Source organism: Odontesthes bonariensis, chromosome 12 (assembly GCF_027942865.1).
Source record: "Odontesthes bonariensis isolate fOdoBon6 chromosome 12, fOdoBon6.hap1, whole genome shotgun sequence".
In the NCBI taxonomy this organism is placed as follows: Eukaryota; Metazoa; Chordata; class Actinopteri; order Atheriniformes; family Atherinopsidae; genus Odontesthes; species Odontesthes bonariensis.
Genome location: NC_134517.1, coordinates 8,738,616 through 8,753,811, shown reverse-complemented (window position 1 = coordinate 8,753,811; position 15,196 = coordinate 8,738,616). Strand labels below are relative to the sequence as shown.

The 15,196-nt window shown below is 41.9% G+C and overlaps 1 protein-coding gene across 2 annotated transcripts in view; it reads left to right on the top strand.

Annotated features, from left to right (window-relative positions):
- The window catches only part of col18a1a (collagen type XVIII alpha 1 chain a), a 99,817-nt gene that overhangs the window by 81,160 nt on the left and 3,461 nt on the right, over positions 1–15,196 (top strand). For both annotated transcript variants that reach the window (XM_075479046.1, XM_075479045.1), the window contains 18 exons: positions 1,748–1,783; positions 2,696–2,755; positions 2,856–2,933; positions 3,053–3,088; positions 3,182–3,235; positions 3,423–3,494; positions 6,122–6,196; positions 6,319–6,349; positions 8,030–8,083; positions 8,184–8,218; positions 8,315–8,446; positions 8,597–8,741; positions 9,706–9,770; positions 9,895–10,023; positions 10,245–10,277; positions 10,376–10,690; positions 13,683–13,880; positions 14,091–14,206. In XM_075479046.1, the coding sequence (XP_075335161.1) occupies positions 1,748–1,783; positions 2,696–2,755; positions 2,856–2,933; positions 3,053–3,088; positions 3,182–3,235; positions 3,423–3,494; positions 6,122–6,196; positions 6,319–6,349; positions 8,030–8,083; positions 8,184–8,218; positions 8,315–8,446; positions 8,597–8,741; positions 9,706–9,770; positions 9,895–10,023; positions 10,245–10,277; positions 10,376–10,690; positions 13,683–13,880; positions 14,091–14,206 (1,664 nt within the window). The remainder of the gene's footprint in view (positions 1–1,747; positions 1,784–2,695; positions 2,756–2,855; positions 2,934–3,052; positions 3,089–3,181; positions 3,236–3,422; positions 3,495–6,121; positions 6,197–6,318; positions 6,350–8,029; positions 8,084–8,183; positions 8,219–8,314; positions 8,447–8,596; positions 8,742–9,705; positions 9,771–9,894; positions 10,024–10,244; positions 10,278–10,375; positions 10,691–13,682; positions 13,881–14,090; positions 14,207–15,196) is intronic.

The window sequence follows — 15,196 nt, the reverse complement described above, 5'->3', positions numbered from 1 at the left end:
CTCAACAATAGTAATGCCAAAATATTAAGAAAGAACTTCTGCTACTTTACCAATAGCAGTTCAATGCTAATGCTGATGAAAGTGTTTCATACCGAGTGGTTGCTTTTTAAAGGCCAGAACACACCGCTGCCAATTGATGCACATCGAAACAGACACTCCTGTCATTTTTTATCAAAACCCCCGAGAGTGGCAGGCGCTGGCCACACAGCAGCTCTTTAAGAGGTGCCACCTGGTGTAACTTCTTGACACTGTCCTATTTTCACAAGTCACCGCTCCTGAAAGAACACGTTCCTCATTTATACCCGCTCCATCAAATACATCCTGGCTCCAATCCCAAAGCAGCTCTTCTTTTATGAAGCGGAAATATGTATATTTTTTTATGTTTTTTTTTCCTTTCTGTTTTTAAATGGAAAAAAAATACACAGCCTGGCCAAAAAAAAAAAAGTCACCACCTGGATTTAACTAAGCAAATAGGTAAGAGCCTCCTATTTGACAATTACTGCATGGGCGATTATCTTTCAGCCGGCAACAAGTCATTTAACCCCAACTGATGCAATGAGTAGCTTCTCATTTCTTTCTCATTGACCATTTCTCTGTTTGAGAAGGGTCAAATCATTGGCACGCATCAAGCAGAGAAAACATCTAAGGAGATTGCAGAAACTACTAAAATTGGGTTAAGAACTGTCTAATGCATTATTAAAAACTGGAAGGATAGTGGGGAACCATCATCTTCGAGGGACAAATGTGGTCAGAAAGAAATCCTAACTGATCGTGATCAGCGATCACTTAAACATTTGGTGAAATCAAATCCCAGGAAAACAACTCAGGGCTGTTTAGTAGTGAAAGTAAGAGCATTTCCACCCGCACAATGCAAAGGGAACTCAAGGATTGGGACTGAACAGCTGTGTAGCCTTAAGAAAACCACTTATCAGTGAGGCTAATCGGAAAAAAAAGGCTTCAATTTGCTCGGGAGCATAAAGCTTGGACTCTGGAGCAATGGAAGAAGGTTATGTGGTCTGATGAGTCCAGATTTACCCTGTTCCAGAGTGATGGGAGCGTCGGGGTAAGAAGAGAGGCAGAAGAAGTGCTGCACCATCATGCCAACTGTACAAGCCTGTGGGGGCCGTGCTTTGATCTGGGGCTGCTGCAGTTGGTCAGGTGGAGGTTCAGCAATGTTATGTGCCCAAAGACTGAGGTCAGCTGACTACCTGAATATACTGAATAACCAGGTTATTCCATGGATTCATCGGGCTCAAATTGTGAAAGAGTGGTTCAGGGAGCATAAGACATCATTTTCACACATGGGTTGGCCCCCACAGAGTCCAGACCTTAACCCCGTTGAGAATCTTTGGGATGTGCTGGAGAAGACTTTGCGCAGTGGTCAGATCTCGGTGAAAAATTAATGCAACACCGGACGGAAGTAAATCTTGTGACATTGCAGAAGCTTATGGAAACAACGCCACACCGAATGAGTGCCGTAATCAAAGCTAAAGGCGGTCCAACGAAATATTAGAGCGTGATACCTTTTGTTTTGTTGGTGGCGACTCTTTTGTTGGCCAGGCAGTGTATATAACGTGTTTACATCAGTGACGCCTGATCACTAAGAGTCCAGATGAGTTGTGTGTACATTGCTTGTACTTTGTTATTTGTAAACTCTCAAAGGTTTGCTGCTAGTCAGAAAAACACAGGACACTGGTCTAAAATAGGTACAGTAACAGTGAAAACATATTCCTGTTTCCCTTTACAGGGTGGGTCTGGTTTACCTGGTAGAGCTGGATTTCCTGTGAGTCTCTTTTTGCTACAATACACATTGTATATATCTTTATTTCTTTCTTTGTCATAACCACCAAAGATTTTAACATTAAAGCTTTCATGTTAAATTTCAAACCACAAAGATGTCAAAGATGAGATCAGCTCCAGTCTCATTTTCTGTTTAGAACCTGTTGTTGATGTACATTTTGACATTTGATGTTACTTTAATTGAATCTCTTCATTATAAGATTGAAAATGAATTACTTGGAAAGACTCCTACTACTCTCATACCCAATACTTCGCAGCTTCCTTCCTCCATCTCAGCTCAGAGATCATTCATTCCAAAATTTGTAAAAAGATATTTGCATTTTTCTGGGACTACAGATAAACACATATTTTGAGCTCTGACCCTGTTTAAAGTGGCAGGATGTAGCTGTTGACCTGATTTAAAGCTACTCCGGCTGTGTTTATGGAAATAAATGAACTTGTCACTCAGTGCCGCTGTGTGGCTGACGGATGTGTTGTTATTCGTTTCTGCACAGCAATGACACAATATAAAGTCAGACTTTGGCTGAACAACACTCAGATCGACAGCTTGTTTTGGTCTATTTTGTGACTTTTGTTGAAAATAAAGATATAGATTATAACCAGACTGGTACTTCCAAAAATAAGTTGTAGACGTGGAAGCTGAAGTAGGCCCAGACTTTTGAAAAAACCTGACCGTTTGTATTGTTTTCCTATAATTTAGGAAAATTCAAAGTGCATCCCTGAACAGAAGTCACACAACATTGCACTTCATCTCAATACTGAAACAATGATCACCTTAACAATTCCCAATCTGTGCTGTATACCCAGAGATTAATGGTCTGGGCTTGAATTCATCTGTGGATAAAGTGTTTCCTGTTCTACACATCTCATACGAATTATACTATTTATATAACAGGGCCCTATTGGACCGAAGGGAGACAGAGGTGACCCCGGCCCCTCGGGTTATGCAGAGAAGGTAAATTCTAATTGTTTTGTCGACTGTTAATAAAGCTGTTAGTTATCGCGACGACACCCCGCCCATCTGTGTGGTCTCACCGCTGTTGTCCTGTGTTCAGGGTGAGAAAGGTGAACCAGGTTTAATTCTTGGACCTGATGGGAATCCTCTGTATCTGGGAGGCCTAACTGGCCCAAAGGTGAGTCCCATCCAACTGTCTGCATTTCTATCTGTCTGATCCCATCAGCTTCCTCCTCCTTGTTTGTTATGCTCCTGCATTTGTATTTAAAACTAATCGTCTCCGTTTCATCTCTGTAGGGAGACAGAGGAACCCCAGGACCTGTTGGACCCTCTGTACGTGTTTGTGTTTCCAAGATTTTTAAGATTTGATTTCTTATTCTTCTTAAGTCAGTCACATTGTCTTGATTTCCCTTGGTCTTGTTGCAGGGCCCATATGGACCTCCTGGAATAAAGGGTGAAATTGGAATGCCTGGAAGACCTGTAAGTGTCTCTTTGTTTGTTTGTTGGTCAATTCTGACACAAATATTAATCATCTGTCTTTGTATTAAGTACAATATATGTATATATTGCTCACCCACTCAATATTATTAGTTTGGCACATTTTTACTCTTTAATTTCTGTTTTTCTAAGTGCAAAGAGAAACTGATTAGGGCCTTCCTTCCCTCAGGGTCGCCCTGGTGTAAACGGATACAAGGGTGAGAAAGGAGATCCAGCCGCTGGCACAGGCTACAGCTATCCCGTAAGTATTACTGTCATCGACCATACCTAACATAGGCAGACTCAGCAGGGCTCGAAGCCATTGTTTTACTTTACAACCCCAAACCATCCCCATTATAACCTGCCCTTAATAAAAGCACAGGACACCACTGTCTGTTAAGATGCGTTGGTTTTGCGAGGCGTAAGGACACGAATGCGGACTTCAAAAACAAGGCTTGATTTATTAAAGGGACACTCCACCCATTTGCATTAGGCTTTGCATTGTTAGAAACCCAGTCATACTTTTGAATGGTCATGCAACACGCTCTCATTTCCCCCTGAGACGGGAGAAATCCGTATTCACCTATTTACACTTCCTCCTACAATGATGCAAAAATCGTCATTTTGCGTCATTGCAGGAGGAAGAGTAAGAGGGGTGGATTTCTGTTGAGACTACAAGCGCTAGTTCCCACCCTTCAACACCGCCCATAGGGGGTTGGACCTAATGCGCTAACAGACAACTCTGCAGCAGACGTCGACGTCGTTTTAGTCTGAAATGTCATACGTTCAATAACGTTAAAAACATTTGAATAACGTCAGCTAATAACGAACTTATTTAGATCTACATAGCAAAGTGTCTAACGTTACATTGCTAACTTTGCTGACAAGTGGAGTTAGCGAGGCAAACACACTAGAACAGCAAGCGACCAAAACATACAAGATATTTACTTTGTAAACAGCCAAATCATATGAGATGTGCTGCTTTACAGCAGACGACTATATCAGTGTGTGTTCTCAGTAGCCGCTAGAGTCGAGTTAGCAAAAACCTTACCTCCAGGCAAATGCGTTTAGCACTGCTAGCAGTTCCAGAAGTTCCTGGCTGTTCGTCGACATCATCTGGTAATATCGACGGAATTGCGGTTTTCACAAGCGCGGGTCTCTTCACTCCTAAGGGGTTGGGTTCGAAGTCTTCTGGCTTGAAATGTAGACTGCACACCGTCAGATTTTTTAGTGCTTCAATGGCCGTGTCCTCTCTGAACTTCGGATTATTGATGGCCCGTAGCCACTTTTTGCACAAGTCCAACTCTTTGGGTAATCTATGAAAACTTATTCCGTGTATTTTCCTTGTGCTGGCTGAACATCCCGGTACCATGCAAGTGCACACCATTTCGAAACACAAACGACAAAACACAAACGAGGAGTAATTCACTAATGATTTCGCAAACTAACTCTTCACTAGAAATTGTGTGACATGATTTCCAGGTAGCGTAGAGCATTGCAATGCACTATGGGGATTGTTGTCTGCAATCCACAAGCACAAAAAAGTCATTTTCTGCCTTTTCTCGGTCAAGAAGGCACCAAATTAGAAATTTATGCTACTATTCTACTACATATATGGCCCACTTTCAATACATATTCATGTCGCCACTGGTGGAATGTCCCTTTAATCACAAAAAACAGAACACGGTTAACATAAGGCGCGGCTGAGCCGGATGACAAAACTAGATCTATGAAAACATGACTAAGACAAAACAAGACTTAACTTAAGTTAAGTTAAGTTCACTCGGCGTGGCGTGGCATGAAAGGTATATGTGCAAGGCGCAAGGATCTCACCATGACTGAAAGCAAACAGGGAACCTAAGTACTGTGGGGACTGATGAGTGAATGAGTGCAGCTGATGAAAATGAGTGCAGGTGACTTGAATTAAACTAATGACCTGGCAAGTGAGGGAAAAGCAAATGGCAAAACTTAACTAAACATGGACTAGAAAACTAAAGACTAAACACCAAAGCATGAGAAACTAAAACACAAAACCAAAAACTAAAAACATGGCGCCACACCCCATGTTCATGACACTATCATAAGCACCAGCTTGGTGAGAAGGAGGAGTTAAGAAAAGTTAAATATGAAAGACTACCAATTCTTAGCATTAAAAGGGTGTGAGCTCATTGTGATTACTAGCTCATTTTATTTTGATAAACCTTCATTTCACATGGCAACCCTGACTGAGAGCTTTGTATTGTGTTTGAGATCAAAGTAGAATTTCTTGGCCTATGACAAAAGCTTTACATTTGTTGACAGAAAAATGCTGCATTTTACTTTAAGAGCCTTTATCCCATCCATGATACACGGTGGTGGTAGTGTCATGGCTTTGGCCAGTTGTGCTGCATTGAAAATATCAGGGGAAGAAATATTCAGGAGGATTAGATCCTGTTGCAAAAAGAGTGTGTTAAGCATCTGCGTCATTCTACGAAAGAACAAAGTGAATGTTTTGGAATGTCAAAGACCTTAATCCAATAGAGATGTTGTGGAAGGAGCTGAAGGAAGCCGTTAGTGGGAGGAAACTCATTAGTAAAGTTGAAGCTGTTCTATAAGTAGCGATGGGCTGATGTCTGTTTGGGAACGTGTGAATGATCTCTGTTTAGTTGCTTCAACAAAGGTCACACCACATACTGAAATATGACCAAGTATAATGCTTTTGTCTCTTTTCGTGTATTGTTAGGCCACATTTATGTAAAAAATACGGCAAATTCTTTTTTTCAAAGTCTTTCCATAGTAAATGGTTTCTTCACAGTGGGCACCTCACCCACTTTACTGTCTTTTTAAATAATTCATGCTGCTTCAGCAGTCACTCAGTCATTCTGAATCTTAACATTGTGTTTTCATTAGGGAGTCGCTGGCCCACCAGGACCACCTGGGCCACCTGGACCACCTGGGCCTGCCAGTGCTTTAGACCGCTTCAATGTGAGTTACACAAGATAACCAAATTCTGAGCCACATTTTGAATGTAATGTGTATCATTTCAAGTTCATGTCTCTCACTATCCTGGACTAAATCTCTGTTACATGTTGTCTCTCTGTAAATAGCGCTATGACGAAGCATCGAGGAATTACCCAGGTATGATCCGCTAACATGTAAAGTTTATCGTCTTAGTGCCAAAACAAAATACAGCATGAAATTAAAAGAAGGGTTTGATATGTCTGGGGAGGAACAAAGTTCAACCTGAATTTCCACCTGGGAGTGTCCACCTGGGTCCTGTGAAGCAGGTTCAACATATCCAGGGTATCTGTATTTGGTCTGGCTTAAAGACATGCTATGCAACTTTTTCATGGTCATAAAATTGCTTGGCAATCATCAGTTTGCTTGGCTGACCCGTTCCCATGAAAACGGTGACATTTCCATCTCCATCTGGTGGCCCTAGCCCGAAACAGCGCTTGCAACTTTGCCTGTGGCGCCGCGTGCTTTGTTTAGCTCTGGAAGTCTCGCGACACACGAGAGCCGAGAACTACTGCTTCACGGCAGGTCGTAAAGGGCTCTGAGCCGAGCCAGGTAGCCTGATAGACACACCCCCTTTCCATTAGCTGTCGACGGCTAAATTGAATGCGGTTAGCTTCTACAGTTGTAATATAGTTTGTAATAGATATGCTTTTATACTGCTTTGATAATTACTTTTACTACATACCTTTGAAGACATCGCGAACCTCCGTCGTCTTCTCCAACTCTCTGCCAGTGTCTTGAAAAATAAACCGTAAATTGCCTCTGGTGGGTTTACGACAGTCTGGCTAGACTGTCGCCTATTTTCTATGGAGCTCCCCCTACAGCTTTGGGATGTGTATTGCATAGTAAACAAACCCCATATTACTGAGCCCCACTTTAACTAACCGCCACTATCTACCACTGACAAAAGCGGTACTACGACGCAGGAAGTCAGTCAAGGTTTTCTGACTTTGGAAATGTGTGTAAAATGGGTGGCGTTGGCACAAAAGTGACCATTCTATAATTCTATCTGACTGTAAAGCAACACAGCTACTGCAGCCAAGGCTGGAAGGAACGCTGACAAAAAAGGAAAAAAGAATCCTGACTTCTGCCAATGTGTGCGAAAGAAAAAACAGATAAATATCACTGCCATATCATGAACGATTAGCAATTAAGCACTTTATGAAATGAATGTAATACAAACTCATTCTTAAAGTATGTGAGAAGGTTTCGGTTTTATTTTGTCAGATTTACTTCTGGCTTCTACTTAATTCTCTTTGCACCAAATTGGCCAAATGAGAAAACCTAATTTGTCAGTTGTTCTTAGTTGTTAGAAATGTTTAACAGTTAAAAAAAAAAAAAAAAAAAAAAAAAACAGTCACATAATGTATTAGAAAAAGGCAAGACAATCTTTTACATTTCAGGGATGATTTTGATTTTGATTGATAAAGTCGTAGATGTTAGTTCCAAATCTTTGAAAGTCAGCAGAAACAAGTTTTAGATCACCAGTTTCTGTTTTAGGCTACGCAAACATTCCCTTTGGCTGACGCATCTCAGATTCTCTCACTGTTAAAGCGAACAACATTCATTTAATCTTCTCCATTTCTAAGATAAGTACATGGTCGGGAGGTGGTGCTTCAACCTATGTTGATCTCTTACAGCATCTCAAAACCCAACCTACTAGGAAATGGTAATAAACTCCAGCCAGATGTGAACCCGTTTCGTAATACTGAAAAGCCAGAGCTGAACCGGTAGTTACCTTACTAAGCCACTAAACCTGCTGACCTGCTTGTAACATTGTCCTGTGTTGTCTTGTTGTAGCAACCAAAGGGGAAAAAGGAGATCGTGGTGAAGCTGGACTTCCAGGCATCCCAGGTAAGTAATACATGCATTACTGTTTTTACAGATGTTGTATATGGTCCACACTGCTGGATTCATCAAGTCTTTCATGAAGTCTTTTTTTTTTTTTTTTCAGGATCAGCTTCTAATTTTGATATTTACGCATTCAAGGTAAACCAGCTCATCACTTCATCACTGACTGGGTTTCTGAGTATTGCAGATGTAAAGACAAAAAAACGTCTAATCGTTAGACTTTTTTTCCAACAGAATGAACTGAAAGGAGAGCGTGGAGACACGGGTGTCAAGGGAGAAAAGGGGGAGCCTGGTGGTGGATATTATGACCCACGTTATGGAGGAATACAGGGCCCACAAGGGCCACCCGGTAACCCTGGCTTACCTGTGAGTTTTGAGAGTAAAATGCCTCATTGTGTATTTACAGATTCACTTAACCTGTCATCTTAAACTAAAGGTGTTTAAGATCTGGATTCATTTTGACTTTCAATACAGACTTTTAAAATAATATTCCAGTCATGTCCATGTTCATGTTAGGGTCCAAAAGGAGATTCTATAATGGGCCCCCCTGGACCCCAAGGACCTCAAGGGCCACCAGGGGTTGGTTATGATGGGCGACCAGGTCCTCCGGGACCGCCTGGACCTCCAGGGTCATTTCCTGGGGTATATAGACCCAGTTATCGTAAGTGTTTCATTATTTTTTTTCTGTGCCTTAAACTTCAGAATTATCCTGAAAGACCTCAGAAGTGCTGCGTCTTAAATTATTTTCCAACGACGGAGAAAACCTCAATGTGAAATCTTTTAGTCTTTTAATGTCTAATCAGTAAGTTACAACTCTGTTTTGTTGCCACTGACTTCAAAGGGATAGTTTGACATGAAGCTGAATGACATCCCATATTAGCAATATCATTTATGAACATTTTCTTACCCCCCGCTGCGTCCTGTGAGCCGAGTTCCAGCCTCGTTTTGGCGTTGACGAAGGTAGTCCGGCTAGTTGGCTGGGGCCACAAAAATAAAGCGCTTTGCTTCTCAAAACAATATGTGTTCAAAAGAGTAATACATTTGCAACACAAAATCGTTCATCCAGGAAAAGTCAGAACTCACAATCGCTTGGCGCTATTTTCTTTCCCTTCGTATCACTGCGTGCTGTGCAGACTGTGCAGACCGAAGTGCAGACCCCTGCTTCCGAGCAGTAAACACTGTAACAGGTGCGGCTGTCGGCAGGTGGCTGACCGCATTGATATGAAGGGAGAGAGGATTGTGAGGATTTTGTGAGGCAGCTGTACATGTCACCAGATGGTTCAGAATTTTCTGGAATTCATAAAGTGAGAGCAGCTTTTAGGAAATCCGGGGTTGTGTCTCCAAAGTGACAACAGACCTTAGAGAGGGATTAATTCATTCTTTTGAGTGGAAATGATAATGTCCCATTTTCTGAAGTCCACAGGTAAGACGGAGACTAACAGAGAATAGCCTCTCTCGTTTGTTTCATGCCCATGTGCACGGTCAGCAGCAGCTTTGGCAACACAAGTTTAGTACATAGCAGCCTCATAATCCTGTTTAAAACAACAGTTTGCTGTTGACCACTGAGACAAACTCCTCTGGAACCAAAAGTCAAATCAATGATAAGCTTTTGTTTCAATTTAAAGCCGTCAGTGTTCCCGGACCTCCTGGCCCTCCTGGCCCACCTGGAACTCCCGGTCCCTCCTCTGGGGTGAGTGCCATGACTGCATTTGTTTGGGGTTGTGTTGTGCACAGATTTATGTACCCGGTTAAATATGGCCTCCATTTTTTTAGGAATTCAAAAAGCCGAACATAGTGCTTCTTTGTTTCCGTAGGTTACAGTTCTGAGGTCATATGACACAATGATCGCTACTGCCAGACGCCAGGAAGAAGGCAGTCTGGTCTACATCTTAGACAGGGCAGACCTTTATTTGAGAGTGCGCGATGGACTACGACAAGTCATGGTACAGTCATCTACATTGTAAAAATATAATGCTTTGAATTTTGTCATACAGAACCATTAAAGAGCCATGCCATATAGTTTTAATGGAGTTTGGTTAGATTTTCACTTTCTAGGCTACTTGAGGAGAAGTTTCTGTTACTGTCTTGTCCGTGGTTTATGAGATTTTGATATGCCAGTAGTGAAGTTATACTAAAAGCACTAAAAGCTGTTTCCCCTCCTCAGCTTGGAGAGTACAATCCTTTCTTCAGAGATCTGGTAAGTTCTACAGAAGAATTAAATGGGGCAAACATAGTTTTAGAATTTACGAACCGCTCTCTAACCTCTGAATCTTTTTTGTTTTTTTTCGTGGAAAGGAGAATGAAGTGGCAGAAGCCCAGCCTCCACCTGTGATTCTGTACCCCCAGTCCCAGGACCAGTCCCATAACAACGGAGCGGGCCATTACTCCCAGGGTGGTTCTGTCATACGACCCATTGAGCCTCCACCTCCTGTGGATCCCAGATACCCCCCACAGTACGAGCCTAGATTCCCTGACCAGACCTACACGGGTCAGACGGATGGAAGATTAACCAACCAGCAGCCTGACAGCAGACACCCTGTCACTCCACAGCAGCGACCCCACCCACCTGTGCCCGGGCCTGCGGTTAATGTGGAAACATCAGGATCAGGGGTGAGAGGAGAAGATTACCTCATTCTGGAGATTGTTGGGTTAATATGAAATAGTGTTATAAACTATGATCAGTTTATCATAACTCAATTCCAAATACTAAAATCGTGCCCATATATTTCCATCTAAGTTGTCATCAGATCATAAGCTAAAAAGGTTTCCTTGGTCCAATTAAATGTTGTGAAGCATACGTGTGTTTGTATTGAAAATATGTCATGTGAAAATATATCTAAACATAAGAACTCATCTGTTCCTCCTTAATCAGGGATGGGAATCGAAAACCGGTTCTTGTTGAGAACCGGTTCCCAGTGTTTCAATTCCTTGGAATCGTTTGGCGATTTTGCAAACGATTCCCTTATCGATTCCAGTGGGCGCGAATGACTTCACCACGCAACATTGCGTGGCGAGTCCAGTGCAGCCAGCAGTCAACAGTAAACATGGCGCCCAAGCGGTACAAACCCTCGAAAGTTTGGTTACACATCCCTAAAAAAGACGACAACAGGGCAACTTGCAAAGTTAATATTTCACCAAAGGGAGGAAATACCACCAACATGCAATAACTATGAACGAATGTCGCGTTTTCAATCTGCTCCGGACTAACGTCGGTGAATCTGAACCCAGCAACGTTAGCAACGTTAGCATGTCCTCGGCTAACACTGCAGGTAACTAACTAACAAACAAACACTGCCTATCATGTTAGTGCCATTTGCCTCATTGTAAAACCTGCTGTTAGTAATGGTTAAGATTAAATTAATGCCTTCTCAGGCATTACATTTAGATGAAATCATGAGAGACAGAGCCTGAGTGGCTCAGAGCCAGAGGTTGGTGGTACTACCCCCAGTTCACGTCTACCTCCAGCTTCTCCTTTCACCAGAGCAGGGAAGAGTTAAATTACCCAGGCCATGATAGACCAATGTGGACCTCACCGTTGTTGGGTTTGTAAGGTCATGACTCGTGTTACTTCTAAACTAAACAAAGTTGATGCTAATCGACCGGTTTGTAAAAATCTTATCAATTCCCATCCCTATCCTTAAGTAAGGCAATAACAGTCTCAAGTAAACAGAAACACACAACATATTACGCTGCACCTTAATTTATTTAACAACAAAGTAGTACTATGTTTTTTTTAATTGGGGGAATGACCCCACCCTTGGCCAGATGGGGTGTTTATGGCAAGTACTTTTGACAATCCCTAAAAAATGTTTTTTGTTTAAATCAGCTTGAATGTCAGCCAGCCAGTCTCCACAGCCGAGGTATTCTCCACCCTCGAGGAAAAAGATGTAAATATCCAGCATCCATCATTCCTCTGAGACTTTAGGGACATGTCAGCGTCAGCAAAACGGGACTCGCTTTCTGCCCGAAGCATGTTCATATGCTGGGTAAATAAGTGAGGAAAGATGCACGCAGTGCCACTGGACTGTAATCTGGAGGAAATTGTTTTTGATTCCCTTTGAACATTTTTCTACCTCTGTACTTGAGCTTGCACACAAAAGGGTATTTTTGTTGGGCATAATGTTTTATTCAGAAACAGTAGGAGCTCTAAAAGAAGGCAACTGGACTTCAGGAACCTGCATCAGCTTGTTGATCTTATTGTAGTGAATCCGTCCACTAGGTATACTATATTGATTCAAAAGACATCAGTGTCATAATCACAAAGCTATAAATTCTACTTTTTGACTTATACTTTTATATTTGACTGCATTTACATAAAACACATATGCACCTCTGTGTGTAACAGCAGTGTTTGACTGAGTTTCAGACATTTTTGATAACCCTATAAATGTGCTATGATTATTTAATTCAAAATGGGCAGTGCTGTTAAAACATTAAGCCACCCCTCCACCTCAGTATGGGAACCAGAGTATTAACACTAATCCTTCAAAGTTTTACAGTGGTTAGGAATGGCCTCAGGAGAAGAAGGGAACATTGTCGGTGGGAAATTGGGCGTCCCCATAGCTCTGTGTCGAGGCTTTCAGTCCGACCCACAGCCATTCATTCTTTGTCACATGTGACTGTCTGAACTCACAGTGCTTTTGAACTACGACATACTGGATCTGAATATTTAGATACAATACTTTTATCTATTCAGAGTAGGGCTGGGCGAGTTAACTCGTTAATATCGCGTTAACTCTTTAATTATTTAACGTCGATAAATATTTTATCGCGCAGGTTTTATTATTTATTTTATTATTGTAAAAGTCTGTTGCTGTCTGCTGTGGAACCGGAAAAGAAAGTAATCTGCGGATCCACCAAACATGGAGAAGGGTACGGAACTTTTACTCTGCCATTTTCATTTTAAAGTTCTTCCAGACGGCAGAGTCGACAGAACCCAAGTCATCTGTAAACACTGCCAAGTTGAATTGTCTTCTCAGCGTAGTAGTTCCAGTCTAAAATATCACTTAAAGGCAAAACACACAACTGATAGCAGCAAGTCATTCAAGGAAACAGACAGTGGAGCGAGGCTTCTACATAAAAACTATAGAAAGATGCTGATGTTAAAAGTGTGTTTGCACAACAAATGTTATGGCACTTTCATTCATATGGCAGCACATTTAAAATAAAACTAAATGCTAAAAGCTATACACTACTTTTGGATTCATTTTTGGATTTTGCGTACAAATGCGATTAATCGTGATTAATCAGGGAAATCATGTGATTAATTAGATTAAAAATTCTAATCGTTGCCCAGCCTTAATTCAGAGTATATAGCAGGTAGTTTACATAAAATGAAGGAGCAAATATTTAGTTTATCACTGCAGTGTTTTTCATGTAGTGGCAGCAATAGCAATATCATTTGCTTTTTTTAAGTATGTTTTTCAGTAAAACATTTAAACGATAAATATACTGATGTTACACGAGAGTAACCTCTATGTCCACATTCAGCAAATGTTGCCAAGTTAAACTTCAAATTCGTGTTCAACAGCCAAAACAGGCCAAAGAAAGGTTGCCATGGTAATATAAATGACTTTTTCTTTTCTTCTCCCATCTTCATCAGCTACATCTAATTGCCTTGAATGCCCCTCAAACTGGTAACATGCGAGGAATTCGTGGTGCAGACTTCCTGTGCTTCCAGCAGGCTCGTGCTGCAGGTCTGAAGGGAACCTACAGAGCCCTCCTCTCCTCCAAGCTTCAGGACCTCCACACCATCGTCCGCAGGTCGGACAGGGACACCATCTCCATCGTAAACCTCAAGGTGAGACACTACCACTGGAGAAGTGGCAATATTATCCAGTATTAACTGCAGCAGTAATATCTTACTGTGAAGTTTGATCCAAAGAATTCCTAAACAGTCGAGTGGTTTTCTGCTCAATCTTTCACTTTGTGTATCTTGCTTTTTTATGAATAAAATCTTAGACAGTAAGAAGTTAAGATGATGCGCTGTTTTTCTTTCTCTTCCTTTCAGAACCAAGTGTTGTTTAGCAGTTGGCAGTCCATCTTTGGAGACGATGCCCGTAAAATGACGGAGAATGTACCCATCTACTCCTTTGATGGTAGAGACATCCTCAGGGACAGTGCATGGTGGGTCTCTGCTAAATATTTGCAACTTATATGTGTGAAAAAACAACTCATACTTCTGGCACATTTCAAAATCTGTTATAATGAGTTGCCATACCATCTTAAAATTTGGATACAAACAGGAGCAGCTGATCTAGCTTTCCAAATGCCAACTACTGCCCCCCAAAAGACCCCAGTTAAAGAGGTAACACTGTGAATGTTACCCTCTCTACTCAGCTTTAAGACAATACGGGCAAACCGAGACATCGGAACCAGTGGCTCACACATCGTTAGCTTAGTTGTTGCCAGGCTACAAACACAACATTCCAAAAAAGTTGGATTTATAATTTGTAAAATGTAAGAGATGCACACATCTTTGGAAAATAAGACTATAATCTGGTTCTCCTCACCTATTGTTCGGTGGCAACCTGTGAGCTACGGACTGGAAGAAATGGTCTCAGAAAGCTGAAGAATGCCTGGGAGATAACACAGACTAGAAATGACTGTGAGCCACATGGAGATGGCATCAGTGCCGTGAATCAATGTGTCACAGATTGCATTCACTTCTTTGTGAAGAGTATTATCCTAATGTGATTTCACCAGTAAACTGAAAAAGTTTCTGAACATCTAGAAGAGAGCCTTCGTGAAGGTAGAAAAGGAGATATTGAGAACTGTTCAAAAACAGGTGAAAAGAAGATAAACGAGAGCAACCTGAGAGTAGAGGTGGAGGTGGTGAAGGATTACAGATACCTGGGAGTTTAATTTGGCAACAGACTAGACTAGAGATGCGACACTTATGGCGCTATACCCACTAGCTCGCTTAGGCTCGGCGCGCTATTGCGTGTTTCCACTAGCACGCCGTACCTGCAACCGGGACGATTTTCCATACCACCTCAGCCCTGGTTCCAAGCGGGCCGAAGCGTTACTAAAACGTGACGTCAGCCGACTGCCTTCCACTGATTGTGCGATGAGTGTCGTCACTGGAAGCGTCATAACGCGGATAATAAAAGCTAG